Below are 15,180 nucleotides of genomic sequence, written 5' to 3' on the forward strand. Positions count from 1 at the left end.
CTCGCATCTGGGTGGGATCGTGCGTTTTCCAACAACAACAAAGCTTTCCGGGGCAGATTTCTGTTTATTAGGTAGGCGTCAATGACTGGCACGAAGTCATTAAAAAACCAGTCCTTAAAAGTGTTACAGTCCATCCATGCGTTGGTTGCTATAGATTGTAGGTAAGCAATCTATTTGGACATTTTTGAATGCCCTTGGATTTCTGGATTTTCCAATTAAAAGAGGTTTTAATTTTAATGAACCAGAAGCATTGTTGCAAATCATGATTGTGACTCTCTCTTTGCTTTTTTTGTAATCTGGTGAGGTTCCTTCATTTTTAGCAGCTAGTATTTTTGATGAAAGCATTTTAAACTTAAGGCCTATCTCATCACAATTAAATATTTAGTCTGAAGTTATTTCATCTTTAAGGATAATGTCTTGTAATTTTATATAAAATGTTCCAATTTTAGTTGAGTCAGCAGAAAGTTTTTCGCCACAAATATTCAATTGTCGGATGCCATATTTCTTCTTCCATAAGTCAATTTATCCTTCACTAGCACAAAAGTTTTCTCCTCCATCCATAAACTTCTTCTGGAGTTCAATAGCTTTTGCTTGGAGTATTGGACCACTTATCGGGCTGCCCAATCTCTCAATTGTGAAAACCACAAGAACAACGCCTCAGAAGTTTGTTCATGGTCTTCTGGGCCAATCCACTACCACCACTCACACTTTGGTTGACCCACTGTTCGATTTCATTCCGCTTACGCTTTCAATCTCTAACAGTTAAATCTAAATCTGAAGCAACCTTCTTTATTGATTCACCCTTGTCCAACATCTAAATTGCACTCACTTTTGTTTCCAAAGATACAACTACTCTCTTCCGCTTTCCACACATATTGCACAGAAAGATGCTCTCTTACACTCACAAAAATCAACTTATGAAAAATTAATTCTGAAACCGAAACTAATAAACTCGAATAAATACACAAAACAGTACATAAAAGGAAAAATTTTACCGTACATTAACTTAATTTAACGATCTGAACGATAGCAAACAAATCGGTAGTTCAATTTACACTGATTAACATAGAAAGGAACAGGAAGTTGTAGACAAAACACGACACAGAAATTTCTGGAAATAAGGCGGTGACCAATTTCTGAGAATACCGACTCGACATCAGCTTGACTTAAAGCATACCTTACACACAATTCTCTTCTTATCAATAATCCACAATTTTCAATGGATTGCCCATATAACAGCTGCCGATATAACTTGTGACCATCGACCCTTTTTTTATTACTCGATATTGTGATTCAACAAGTACGACTATAAAAGTAAAACCGAGGCAAAATTTTGCCCCGGTTAACCGAGGGGCTCGGATAACCTAGACTAAACTCTATCCAACGAGAAGAGATAGTGCGCCAAAACAACAAGGCGTTGCCAAATTTGCCAGGTCCGGATTTAACGTTTGCTAATACATACTTTTTTAAACATATTTTTTTGGTAAATCGGAAATCCAAAATTAATAATATGTTGTACTTATCTGGATTCATCTTGTTGGTTTTATGCAAAAGAAATTTTTCCATTTTAAAAATAAATAGCAATTTGTAACACGCTTCTATTTACAATGAAATAAAACACCGCCACTGTTAACACTGCCATAATCAGTTACTGTTTGATTTTGTTTGAACCAACAAATACTATCGTCAGCAAATTCTTGCGTGTATAAACTCGCTATAAGTTCAGTTGATAAAATAGCTTTCGTGGTAATAATTGTACATTTCGGCGCGTTTAATCGAACTTAGTGGGTGTTTATTTATGCTTTCTATTGTTTGCTTTTATATTTATTTTTTTACACTGTTTACAGTTTGCTGTCTAATTTTCAGTTTTACAAACAATGTCGAGTTCTACAGATTCTGCCGAGGAATTAACTCCAAAAAAGCGTTCAAAATTACGTGCATTTAGTAGTACGGAAAAAAGCGTTATATACAATATTTATAAATCGACAACGGAATCGCGTCCTAAAGCTTTAATATCGGAAATAGTTAAACAAACTGCTTCTACCAGCGGAGTAGGTGAAGCTTCTGTGTACAGAATTATTAGGGAACAGAAAAGTACAGGAGGATTTTCTTCACCGAAAAAGAACAAACTCAGAAAAACCATACTTCACAAAATAGACGATTTTGATAAAACTGCTATTCGTCGAATTGTACATCAATTTTTTTTTTTCGCAACGAAATACCAACTATAGACAAAGTTCTTGCAGCTGTTAACGACGACGAAAGCTTGCCAAATTTTAAACGCAGTACTTTCCATAAATTTCTAAAATCATTAGATTTTAAATAAGTACGTAGGGGTAGAAACAGTGCTTTATTAGAACGAGAAGAGATTATTTTATGGAGGCGAAATTTTTTAAAATCCATTAAAAAATTTCGGGAGGAAAACAGGAAAATTTATTATTTAGATGAAACGTGGGTAAATGCAGGACATACAAAATCTCATGTGTGGGTTGATGAAACGGTGAAATCTTCCAGGCAGGCGTTTTTGTCAGGTCTCTTAGCAGGTCTCAAAAATCCATCTGGCAAAGGAAAAAGACTGATTCTTACACATATTGGGATTGAAACAGGTTTTGTAGAAGGTGGCCTATGGACGTTTGAATCAAAAAAGAGTGGCGACTATCACGAGGAAATGAACTCAGACGGTTTTGAAAAGTGGTTTGCCAATATTTTGCCCCTTTTAGAAGACAACTGTGTCATAGTTCTCGATAATGTTCCTTACCATTCGCGAAAAAGTGAGAAAGTACCGACTACAGCATGGATAAAGCAAAAAATAAAAGACTGGTTACGATCAAAAAATATCGACTTCCATGAGGACATGCTTAAAGTTGAACTCTTACAATTAGTGGCACCGCGTAAGGCTAAATATAACAAATATGTTATCGATGAACTCGCAAAAGCTCAAAATAAAACCGTTTTACGTTTGCCACCCTACCATTGTGAGCTTAATCCTATTGAGCTGATTTGGGCTGATGCTAAAAATTTTGTTGCTGCCAACAACAAGACTTTCAAATTTGCAGATGTCAAAATCCTTTTAAATGGTGCCCTTAACAACATTACCCAGGAGAAATGGAAAAACTGTGTGAAGCATGTGCAGAATACAGTAGAAAAAAAGTTCTGGGAACTTGATCATATTATTGAGGTCATGGTTGAACCGTTAATTATAGAAATTGGTAGTAATGGTGATAGTGATAGTTCAAGTTTTTCCTAATTGTTTTTAACGACAACAAGGTAAGCCATCTTAGTAGCCACGTTTTTTTTCCCGAGTTAGCTATAAAACGGAAGGCGAACGATTTTTTTGGCATGTAAGCCTCGTTTTTTGTATTTATTTTCATAATTATCCCACTAATCTCAATTATTATTTGTAAATCTTTTTTATAAGAATAATGCATAACATACATTTTCCTCAAGTTTGATTTATTATAATTTTACCAGACTGATTAACGGAAATAGAAATAAGTGCACAAAATATAAAGGGTTTGAAAAAAAAAGTTATTTTAAATGTCATTCCATATGCATTGCAAAATGTATGTGCTCATTTTTCATAATTGTCAACAAATGGATTTAAAATCTATGTAGCACAATAAAATATAACAAATTGGCAACAGCGCAATAACAGAAGTATCGTCTAACTGTGGCTTAGGGATGCATCTTTATCGTTCGACTTCTCTTCAAATACTAATTTAATGGAAGTTACAGCAGTACAGCGGTGTACAGTGTTGTCAGTTGATTTAGTATTAGTATTTAATTTAAAAATACAAACAAAAAATTGTATAATGAATATCTATTCCCAAGTTTATGACATATGGGATGAGAAAAACATTTATTGCCGACTTTGTATGTGCATTGAATCAAAAATGTTCTATTATTTAAAAATATATATATTCATAAATATCACTTAATTTTCGTAATACAGATCTGAAATAGGCGGAGAGAAATCTAAACGCCAGCCAATTAAAACGTTTATAACCCTACACGCGTATATTTCGTTGTTTACTGGCACTATCGCTTCTCGGTGGATAGAGTTTAGGATAATCGCGCGTATATTGTACTTTATCTCTCAAGGTTAAGAAGGTATAAGCGTATTCTCTACTAATATGAATTATTTTATGTAGATATATTAGTTTTTTTATCAATAACTTTTATTAATTCTAGAGAAATTTGTAAACAATATCATCATCCTCATCAACCTCTACTAAATTCACAGCTGGACATAGGCGTCCCCCTTTTGTACCCAAAGTTCTCGGACTAAAAAGAAAGTATAAAAACTTCGTTTTTTTCTAGTATGTATATTTAATTACATGCCATAATCTTCTTCTTCTTCTTTGATTATCCTGTCCAATTGTCGAAAGTTCACAATCATATTGACAATCAAAACTTGCTTACAGAACCTTGAAACGTATTAACGGATATCTCTTGATACTAGTTTCGGAGAATTCGAAGTCAGGATGTTCTTTTTCGGACTGGGCCTCTTCTTTCGGCAATCTGGCCCTCTATTATGAGGTGTAGAAAGTTATACATCCCTGGATGTCTTATTACAAGGCTAAAATATTGTAGCTTTCGAATTTTTATTGTTTTCGTTATTTCATTTGGTGTAAAACTATTTAAGATTTATTTATTCAATCTAACTTATCCGTAATATTCGTCGGTAGATCCACATATCAAAGACCTCCTATTTTTTAATTAGTGTCTCTCTAAGAATCCAGATCTCCATGCTATATAGCAATGTGAAGAATATGTAGCAGTGTAAGCTGATTTATAATATTTTCTTGTTGGATTGCTTGCTTATATTATTCATTAACTACAATAGACTATATTTGATAGAACTCTGGTTTGCCATATACAAAAAATACCCGATACAAGACTACCCAAACAAATTATAGAATGCAAATCAGATGGAAAAATAAAACGCGAAAGACATCAATAACGTTGGAAAAGCGGAGTAAATAAAGTTTTAAGAGATTGAGGTATAGAAGAAGATGCCTAGAATGATAGAGTATTCTTACACTTATCACAACTACTTTAATTTATATAATTTATTTACAATATTTATTTCCGCATTACAATTAGAAACTCGACGCTATATTATCTTCAGACTGCCTCGCATAATGAAAATTCCGCTATTTATATCAAACAGACGTTACTTCTGGAATCCCTTCGAAGCAGGTGGATGTTGACTCTTCTCGAATACCATGGAACCAAGACTGGTTTTATAGCGGCTCGCAGCTGCGTTGACCTTTGAATTGTCTCGAACGCCAGACCGGTTTCTAGCGGGTCGGAGAAAATACTAGAACAAAAGTGAGAATAAACAAAATGTTACGGGTGTTTAATATGACTCATAATATTTATCGTAACAATATAAAAATAAAATATTGCATTTGGTACTTTTTAGATTTGAATATCAAATGTTAAATAAAAATTGTAGTGATTTATTATTCCGTATTTTTCAGTTTTCAAAAGTGGTGTACTTATATTACTACAAATATGATCGATATATTCATTCCAATGTCTTATTTTTTTTAATATAACAATATAATATGTTCTAGGTGTATCCGATCGGCGGTCTCTCAAAGAATAAGTTATTTCCTGAAGCTTAAAGGTCCTTCAATTATAGCAGATACAGCATGTAGCAGTTCGTTGTTTGCTTTAGAAAATGCTTACAGAGATTTGAGGAATGGTATAATAGATAGTGCTATTGTGTGTGGAGCCAACATGGTTATCCATCCGTTCATTTCCCTTCAATTTTCGAGGTAACTAAAAACCATTTTAAACTTTTTTTTTACCATAAAACATCTAACTTTTATTTGAAAAACTATATATATATATTGTCATACTTTTTCTTTCCCAACCAAAGAAAAATATATAAAAATATCCATCGGAATAAAATTTTAAGATATCAATAAGAATAGAAATTTGTTTGGCAAACGACCTTGTTCCGTTTCAAACAAAATTATCAAAAAAACCTTTGTTTAGAATTAGAAGACATTTTACCTGTAAGTTAATCTTTTCATTTTTTGTGTAGTCGAGTATTAAATGACCATATTCTAATCTTTTAAAATATGTATAAATTATTATTTATTGACAAAACCAATTTTAAAGTAAGCTATTTAGTTTTTCTCTGAAACCGAAATTAGGCTTTTCCAAAATCATGGTAAACACAATTTGAGCTTTTGATTGGACGGTCGTTTTTAAAGGGGAATTTGTGAGTCGATCATGAGACAGGAGAATATAGTGATATTTTGGTCATCGAAAGGAAACAGTCGTTTGTCTCAAGATAGGGTGTTGGTTCGTGAGTTTGGATACCGGCGTAACGAAAAGAAGTTAATAGTTTGCAGAAGGAGATAACAAGTAGATTAAAAGAGGTCCTTGTATCTACCGTGGGCATTTTATAAAGTATATGTGAAAGTATTCTTACGGCATCAAGTTGACAAAAGGAGGTCCTGGTGTCATAAATAAGTAGCTGAGTTTGGAGAAGTGAATCAGGTGTTTTTTGTGTAGTCTGCAGGAGGTGCAGAGACGTTAAGAAGGAGCCGAGGTGCCAAAGAGGAGAGATCAAATCGTTGAGGAGACTGGACTTTTCTGGGTATGTTCCAACATACAACTCAAGAAGAAAATAAGCTGTAAGTGTTTGTACAATTGAATTTTATATCTGTGAAGGATCGGTTTGACATCATGGTCATTAGCATTCAAATTTAAGAACTGAGGTTTTGTTAGGCTAATCAAAAGTTTAAAGTTTTGTTGTTTCTTTTTTTTTCAAGTAAAGAAAATTTTAAGTAAAATTGGTTTTCACGTAATATAAATGTATGTAGCTTTATAATCTTATTATTATAAAAATTGATTTATTTTCTTGTATGCTGATTGATAAGATAACGACAGAATTTAATAATTGTTTTATTCTTTCATATAAAATAAAGAAACGTAAATCTTTGTAATATAATATATTTGTATTCTTATCCTTTTCTGCTCTATCCCGATAAAAGACAACTAGAAAATCTTTTGAATCCATCGAACACAGGTAATATAAGGATTATTTTACTTTTGATAACAAATAAGTTATAATTTTTTTTATTGGCTCAATAAACTAAGATTAAAGTCAAAATAAACAATCATAACAATATATATATATATATATATATATATATATATATATATATATATATATATATATATATATAAACATATGTTGCGAGCAAAGCCCGAAATTGGACAATTCTAGCATTGTACGGAAATTATTGTCCACTTCTAGCATTGTACCCCCAAACTGTACAATGTCCGAAATGATCAAAATTAAAAATGATTATTGAAACGCCCAACGATTCGTCTTGATTATTATTGACAAGTGACACACCAAATCAAAAATCGAACATTTCTTATTAATTATTTGATATTTTTATATTTTCTATTTATGTATAGAGTTCTTCTTTTTCAAATTGTCAATGTGATAAAAGGCTGTGTCAAACTAAAATATAAATAATAAGAATTTGTTCTGCAATAGAGTAATAATGTGAGTGAAACATTATAAAGCTTCAAGAGATAGGTACATCACTATACTATAATATAGGGAAGATGTTTGTGAATCGATATCTGTCATATTCTCCCAAACTTTGACGAATGGCTACTTATTGAAATTCGAACATTGTACAGCAATTCTTTTATACAAAGTCCGACGATTATGTCTATTTCGGAGATTGTACAGTAAAGGGGTACAATGCTAGAAGCGGACAAGATTTTCCGTACAATGCGAGGATTGTCCAATTTCGGACATTGCTCGTAACATATATATATATATATATATATATATATATATATATATATATATATATATATATATATATATATATATATATATATATATATATATATATATAAATATATATATATAAATATATATATATATATATATATATATATATATATATATATATATATATATATATATATATATATATCAGTGTTGTATCCCTCCGAGGTACAGATATATATCCAATTAAATGGAAATACTATAACATTATTTTCTTAACAGTATTTTAAAACTATTTTCAGATTGGGAGTTTTAAGTTTAGATGGATCTTGTAAAGTGTTTGACAAATCTGGAGACGGATATGCTAGAGCTGAGACTGTGTGTGTGGTAATCCTCCAGAAGAGTAAGGTGGCTAAAAGAAAATACGCGGATGTTGTTTACATCAAAACAAATTGCGATGGATATAAGGAAGCTGGGATAACATATCCATCTGGTGAATTACAACGGCAATTAATGAGAGAGGTTTATAATGACTCTGGAACTAATCCAGCTGATCTGAGTTTCCTTGAAGCGCACGGAACGGGTAAGGGTTAAATATTTCACTTATTATTTTTTCTTTATTATAATCAATTACACTTCAATGTCAAAATTTTACATTTCTTTGCTTTTAATTACTAAAAAAGTCTTTTTTTTTTGTTATTGGCATAGACTAGGTGTCAATCAGCCAGTTACAACATGAGCAATACCTTAAACATATAAATTTTATGACCGTAAAGTCCATAAAATATCAATAACGAAAAGCTTAAAAAAGTCTTATAAAAATGCGTTAATCAGAGTTAGTCCAGCTATTTAGGGTTTGTTGTAATAACTGGGATCTTAGATTTTTGTAAACATATCTTCTTCTTCTTCTTAGTCGTTAACCTGATGCAGGTATCGTGATATCATGAAGCTATTAACTAAATTTCCCAATGTTCCTCCACGTTTTTCTATCTTCTGCCATTCTAGCACATTCTGACAATGGAGCGCCAATGGTAGCAACAATATGGTCCGTGTATCGTGTGGGAGATCTATCTCTATTTCTTTTGCCTTCTACTTTTCCCTGGATGGTAAGTTTTTTAAGACCATTTCTTCGAAGGACATGTCCAAAATAGCTTATTATTTGTTCTGATATTTGTATTCTTAGTCTTTTCTTTATGTTTAGCTGGTCCAGTATGGATTCATTTGTTCTTCGGGCCACCCATGGTATTCTCAGCATTCGTCTCCAGCAGTACATCTCAAATACATCTATGTTCTTTTTGTCTTTCTCAGTAAGGGTCCAGCATTCCGATGCATAAGTAAAAACTGGAAAAACTAGACTTCTTACTAGTCTCATTTTTGTATCGGTAGTTATTTCATGGCTTTTCCAAATTTTTGTTAATTTTGCCATAGCGATTTTTGCGATTGCTGACCGCCGCTTTATTTCTTCAGTACAGCCTCCTTTGTTGGTTATTAATGAGCCCAGATACACAAATTTATCTACAACAGCGATATTGTTTATCATGACCAGATGATTTTGATTGTTGTTAGCTCTGTCAATTATCATGATTCTCGTTTTATCTCTGTTTATTCTAAGGCCCATCGTTAAGCTTACGTCTTCTATCCGTTGTAGCAGGTGAATCAATTCAGCTTCAGAACTAGCGAGGATAGTAGTATCATCGCATATCTCAAGTTGCAAATCTTCTTCCCGCCAATGGTGATGCCACCGTTCCAGTCCTCAGTAGCTTTCCACATTATCCATTGACCACAGATGTTAAATAGAATTGGGCTTAGTATGCAGCCTTGTCTCACGCCCTTTGTGACCCTGAAACTATCGGTCCCCATTTATTCTAACTTTGGCATAATTGTTATTGTACAGGCTTTTAATTAACAGTATCAGATGATTGGGGACTCCCATTTCAGACAAAACCTGCCACATTTTACTCCAGTTGACCAAATCGAAAGCTTTAATATAATCTATGAAGCACAAATATGTTGTGATGTTAAATTCTCTGGATTTTTCTACAATCTGCCGTACGTTTAAAATTTGTTCTCTAGTACCACGTCCGGGAACGAAACCTGCTTGTTCCTCCGCAATGTTAGGTAGTAAAAAGGGCTTTATCCTCTCGAGAATTATGTGTAAGAGTATCTTACTGCAATGCGCAATTAGAGCAATTGTGCGATAGTTACTACATAAATCTTTCGCTCCCTTTTTATGTATGGGAATATATAGTGATTGTGTCCAGTCCTCAGGCCATTTACCTGTCTCCCACACTCTTTGACAAATTTGATGTATTATATCCACTCCAACGTCATCTAGGGCCCAAATCATTTCAATAGGTATGTTATCTGGACCGGCAGCTTTCTGACTTTTTTGCCTCATAATTGCTGCTTCAACTTCACTTTTGAGTACGTCAGGTTCCGTCACCAAACTGGCATCTTCTTGTTGTGATGGGGCGTCTGTGCTTTCCTCCATCATCAGTCGTCCACAGTATTCTTTCCATCTGTGTAAAATATCTTTTTTAGAAGTGAGTAGAGTTCCGTTATCATCTTTGATAGCAAGGTAGTTTGGTTTAAAGGAACGCGTTATCTGCTTTATTTTTTTAAACATGTCTCTGGTCTCAGTTTTGGTTTTATGCCCTTCTATTTCCATGCAGATTTTGTTCAAGTGTGTGTTCTTGTCCTTTTTGCAGAGTCGTTTTATTTGACCGTTCAGTGCTTTATAGGCCTCTTTATCACTTTCACTGTTCAGTCCTGTGGCTTTTAAGCACTTCCTCTCCTGTATTTTAGTCCACGTGGAGTCTGTTATCCATTGTTTCCTTCTTTCTTCTCTATCACTCTTAATGTTTTTCGCAGCATTATGCAATATGGATTTTGTTTTTGTCCATATGCTATTTGAGGACTCTTCTGGATTTAATGATTGTTTGAGGTCACATAGCTTTTGCGTTGCGGCTTTTTTGTACGGATCGTTATATCTTAGATGCCATTTAGTTGTTGTATTTCCTGTTTTTGGACTGTTTCTTAACTTCATGCGGAATTCAGCTGATAAAAATTGATGGTCGCTATTACAATCTTGTCCTGGATAGGTCTTAACATCCTTAACAGCGCTCCTCCAACGGGTTTTTACCAGTATAAAATCTATCTGATTTCTGTATCTATTTCCTGGTGATATCCAAGTGTATAGTCGTCTTGGGTGATGTTGAAAGCCTGTATTAGTAACAAACAGGTTGTTGTCTATACAAAAGTGTAGCAAGCGTTCTCCTCTGTCATTTCTTTGGCCAAGTCCATATAATCCGACGGTCTCTCGCAAGTAATGGTCTTCTGTAGTTACACCAATTTTAGCGTTGAAATCGCCTACGACTGCTGTGATTTCTCTATTTGGAAGCTTCCTAAGCGTCTGCTCCAACGTACTATAAAATGTTTCGATCTCTTCATCGTGAGCTTCGCTTGTTGGGGCATATGTTTGTACTACATTAAGATTAACTGGACTGGCATTCATTCTGACAACAATTATTATCCGATCGCTGACGGTTATGTATTCTTTTACGGAGGTTTTAATGGCATTATTTACTATCACTGCCACGCCATTCCGAGATTGTTTATCATTGCCGGAGAAATAAATATCATTGCCATTTTTTGACGTATAATGTCCTTTATCCTTCCAGTGGGTTTCAGATAGACCTACAATGGCATAATTGTGTATTTCGTTTTCCACTACATCCAATTTTCCGGGTTTCAGCAATCCTCGAACATTCCACGTACCAATTTTGAGGGTGCTCCATATTTTTATGTTTATTCCAGACTCAGAGTTTCCATGGCGTGCCTGGTTTCTCACAACATCATGGCCGGTAGTAAACATATCTATCTCTCTCTAAATAAAGGTTGTTTTTAACTAGAATTTGAGTATGCTATAAATTTTCTGTTATATCGAAAACGTTGATATTTAATATGTTTTTAATTAATTTATTATTTGTTATTAAAATTGTCTTCAATTCTTTTAAATAAATCTTTGTTCGTTGCTTTCACCTTCTGCTTTAGTTCTTGTAAGATATCTTTATTCTATCTACTATTTTGCTTCAGCAGATTATTGTGGCTTTAATCTCCAGTTTTTTCTAATATTCGCACTATTGGTCGAACCAATTTTTCTGATTTTGGCTTATATCTAAACTTTTTACTATTTGTGCACATTTTCCTCAGGCTTTGTTTTTTCAAAAGAGTCTCTTATAGTTTCATTGTATCTATGGTTTAAGTATCTTTCAGCTTTTTCTGGTCATAGTTTATATCAGAGTTTCCCAAATGGTGGGTCGCGACCGGTACCGGGCCACAAAAACAAAATGCCGGGTCGCGTCGACTCGCCGTTTTCCAGCTTGCTTTTTAAGGCCGCGCTCTGACTGACGCCACCACATTTATTTTAACCTCTTACTACTCCACAAAATTACAAATTTTCGTCTGCTGAACCGCTGCTTCTTTTATTCCATTCAATTTAAGTTTAGTGCCAAGTCAGAGAGCGTATATTTTTCGTGCAAATTGATTACGTTGAATTTGAAGATGGATAAATTTGTTATAAAACAAGTTTTAAGACTGGCACAAACAGACCGTCGAGTGATCTGCAGTCGGGTACAAGTTCTAAGAACGGCAATACTAATAGACAGTCGAGTAATGTCCATCCAGAGGTAGGTACGAGTACGAGTGGCAATTACAAACGGCCGCTCGATGCGCAGTCAACAACTGTCACAAAAAAGAAGAAGGAGTCCTGGATCCGACAATATTCTGAAGATTACTTGCAGTTCAGTTTTATAAAGGATACTGACGACAAACCATTATGTGTTATTTGTTATGCTGCACTTTCAAATTAGTCCATGAAACCTTTAAAATTGAAGAGGCACTTAAAGCACCAGGAATACAGAAGTAAGCCAATAGATTTTTTTATAAATAAAAAAAGAGAATTAATAGGTAACAAAAGACTATGTCTTTGAATTGTTCTCAGAACGTTTAATCTGAAAACCTTGTACTGGCTTCTTATGAAATATCAAAATTAATTGCTGAAACTTGCCAAGAAATTAATAGTTCCAGCAATAAAAATAGTAGCATTTTGGATATGTGATAAAAAGCAATAAAAGCAAATGAATTCGCTAGCTCTATTAAATAACAAAGTGAAGCGTAGGACTGTGGAGATGGCAGATAATATTGAAGAAACTATTATAGGTCACTTCTTCTTCTTCTTCAAGTGCCCTCTCCGCTACGGAGTTTGATAATCATCATTGCTATTCGTATCTTTGAAGCTGTTGCTCTAAATAATTGGTTAGATGTGCACTGGAACCAGTCTCTTAAATTGCGCAGCCAAGATATATGTCGTCTCCCCACGCTTCGTTTGCCCTGAATCTTTCCTTGGATAATTAATTGGAGCAATCGGTACTTTTTCCCTCTCATCACATGACCAATATATTCCAACTTTCTTCTCTTGATGGTAATCAACAGCTCCCGTTCTTTGTTCATTCTTCGAAGAACTACACTATTTGTTACTTTGTCTGTCTAAGGTATTTTCAAAAATCTTCTGTATATCCACATTTCGAAGGCCTCTAGTTTATCGGTATTGCTCTTGTTTAAAGTCCAAGTCTCTACTTCGTACAGCAGTATCGAGAAGATGTAGCATCTAACCAATCTCATTTTCAGGTTTAAGTTAATGTCATGACTTCCCAGAATGTCCTTCATATTAACAAAAACAGCTCGAGCCTTTCCAATTCTAGTTTTTATTTCTTCTGTGATGAAGGTCACTTAAAGAAGTGTTACTATTTTTCCTTGCAAATTGATGAAAGTGCAGACATACCAGATAATGCTAATCTAATGTGTTTTATAAGATATGACTTTGAAAATACTATTCACAAAGAATTTCTATTTTGTAAATCTCTGTCAGCAAGAACAACAGCTGAATAAATATTGTATCTGATTGATAGCTACATTAATGACAATGGAATTGAATGGAATAAATGTGTCGGACTAAGTAGCGATGAAGCACGGGCAACGACAGGCGCTCGTACTGGACTTTTTCCGAGGATCAAAGCCATAGCACTAAAATGTGTTTGGGTGCATTGTAGCATCCACAGAGAGGCTTTAGTTGTCAAAAAATGCCACTGCTATTAAACGAATCTTTGCAAGAGTGTGTAAAATTTATAAACTTCTCACCCACTGAACTGAAGAGTATTCCCTGCTTTGTGCAAATAAATGGGAAATGAACATGAACATCTTCTTTTACACTGTGAATTGCGTTGGCTATGAAAAGGGAATGTTTTAAAAAGGCTTATTGAATTGAAGAAAGCAATTTCAATATTCTTAGAACAACGTCCACCAACGGCTAGGGATATCCATTGTTTAATTAAGGTAGCCTATCTTTGTGATATTTTTGACTCCTTGAACAATTTAAATATGACATTACAAGGTAGCAATGTAACTGTATTTAAAGTACAATTGAAGGTACAAGCTGCAATAATAAAACTTAATTTGTGGATACGTCGCGCGGAAGCAGGAAATTACAAAACTTTTACAAAACTAACAGAAATACAAAAATAGTATAACGTGAATTTATTGCTTTCAAGGAAGATCTGCTAGGACTGGAGGCAAATCTGAAGGAATATTTTCCCCCCATCCACAGCAACAAAGTATGGATAAGAAATCCATTTGCAATGGACGTAGAAACCGAGACAGGACTTCCGGATTTAGAAATTAAGTCCGTAATTGAACTATCGTGTGATAGGGCACTCAAAGACATATTTGACAAAATACTACTGATAGATTTTTCAGAGAATTTAGCAGAAAAGGCGATAAAGTTTCTTAAATTATTCGTTTTGTTACGACCTATAAGTGTGAGGCGGGGTTTTTAAAACTGGTTTTCCTCAAAAATAAATATAAGAACCGTTTGGATCTCGAACCGGACCTAAGGCGAAAATTAATATCTTTTCCTCCAAACGTGAAGTTTTTACTTAACCAAAAACAACTGCATACTCTCATTAAAAAAGTATTTGAATTTTATTTTGTTTTATTACATTTTTGTTTCAGTTATGATTCTTTATTAAGTAAGTCATGAAAGATAAACACAAAAATAACCGGGCCACGGGAAACGCTGATATATACACTTACTTTTAATTGTTTTATCAGCTTTAAGAGTTTTAAATTTTACTTTCTCTTTTGATAGTCGCCGTTAGAGGCCTCAGCTCCTCTGTAACTTCTAATAATTTTCAGATGTTTTATATACCTACTTCCTCTTCAATAATACATGATCTTGCTTATACCGCTTTTTTAGTGAATGCTGAGAGTACATCTACAGCTCACCCCATTTTGCAGAATTTTGCATTTGTATATAGGAAAATTATTGTAGGAAATAGTGTCTGCAT

The 15,180-nt window shown here is 33.9% G+C and overlaps 1 protein-coding gene across 2 annotated transcripts in view; it reads left to right on the top strand.

Annotated features, from left to right (window-relative positions):
- The window catches only part of LOC140437744 (fatty acid synthase-like), a 104,221-nt gene that overhangs the window by 27,183 nt on the left and 61,858 nt on the right, over positions 1 to 15,180 (top strand). For both annotated transcript variants that reach the window (XM_072527439.1, XM_072527440.1), the window contains exons 5-6: positions 5,583 to 5,786; positions 8,080 to 8,360. In XM_072527439.1, coding sequence (XP_072383540.1) covers positions 5,583 to 5,786; positions 8,080 to 8,360 — 485 coding nt within the window. The remainder of the gene's footprint in view (positions 1 to 5,582; positions 5,787 to 8,079; positions 8,361 to 15,180) is intronic.

This window comes from Diabrotica undecimpunctata, chromosome 3 (genome assembly GCF_040954645.1).
Source record: "Diabrotica undecimpunctata isolate CICGRU chromosome 3, icDiaUnde3, whole genome shotgun sequence".
Lineage (NCBI taxonomy): Eukaryota > Metazoa > Arthropoda > Insecta > Coleoptera > Chrysomelidae > Diabrotica > Diabrotica undecimpunctata.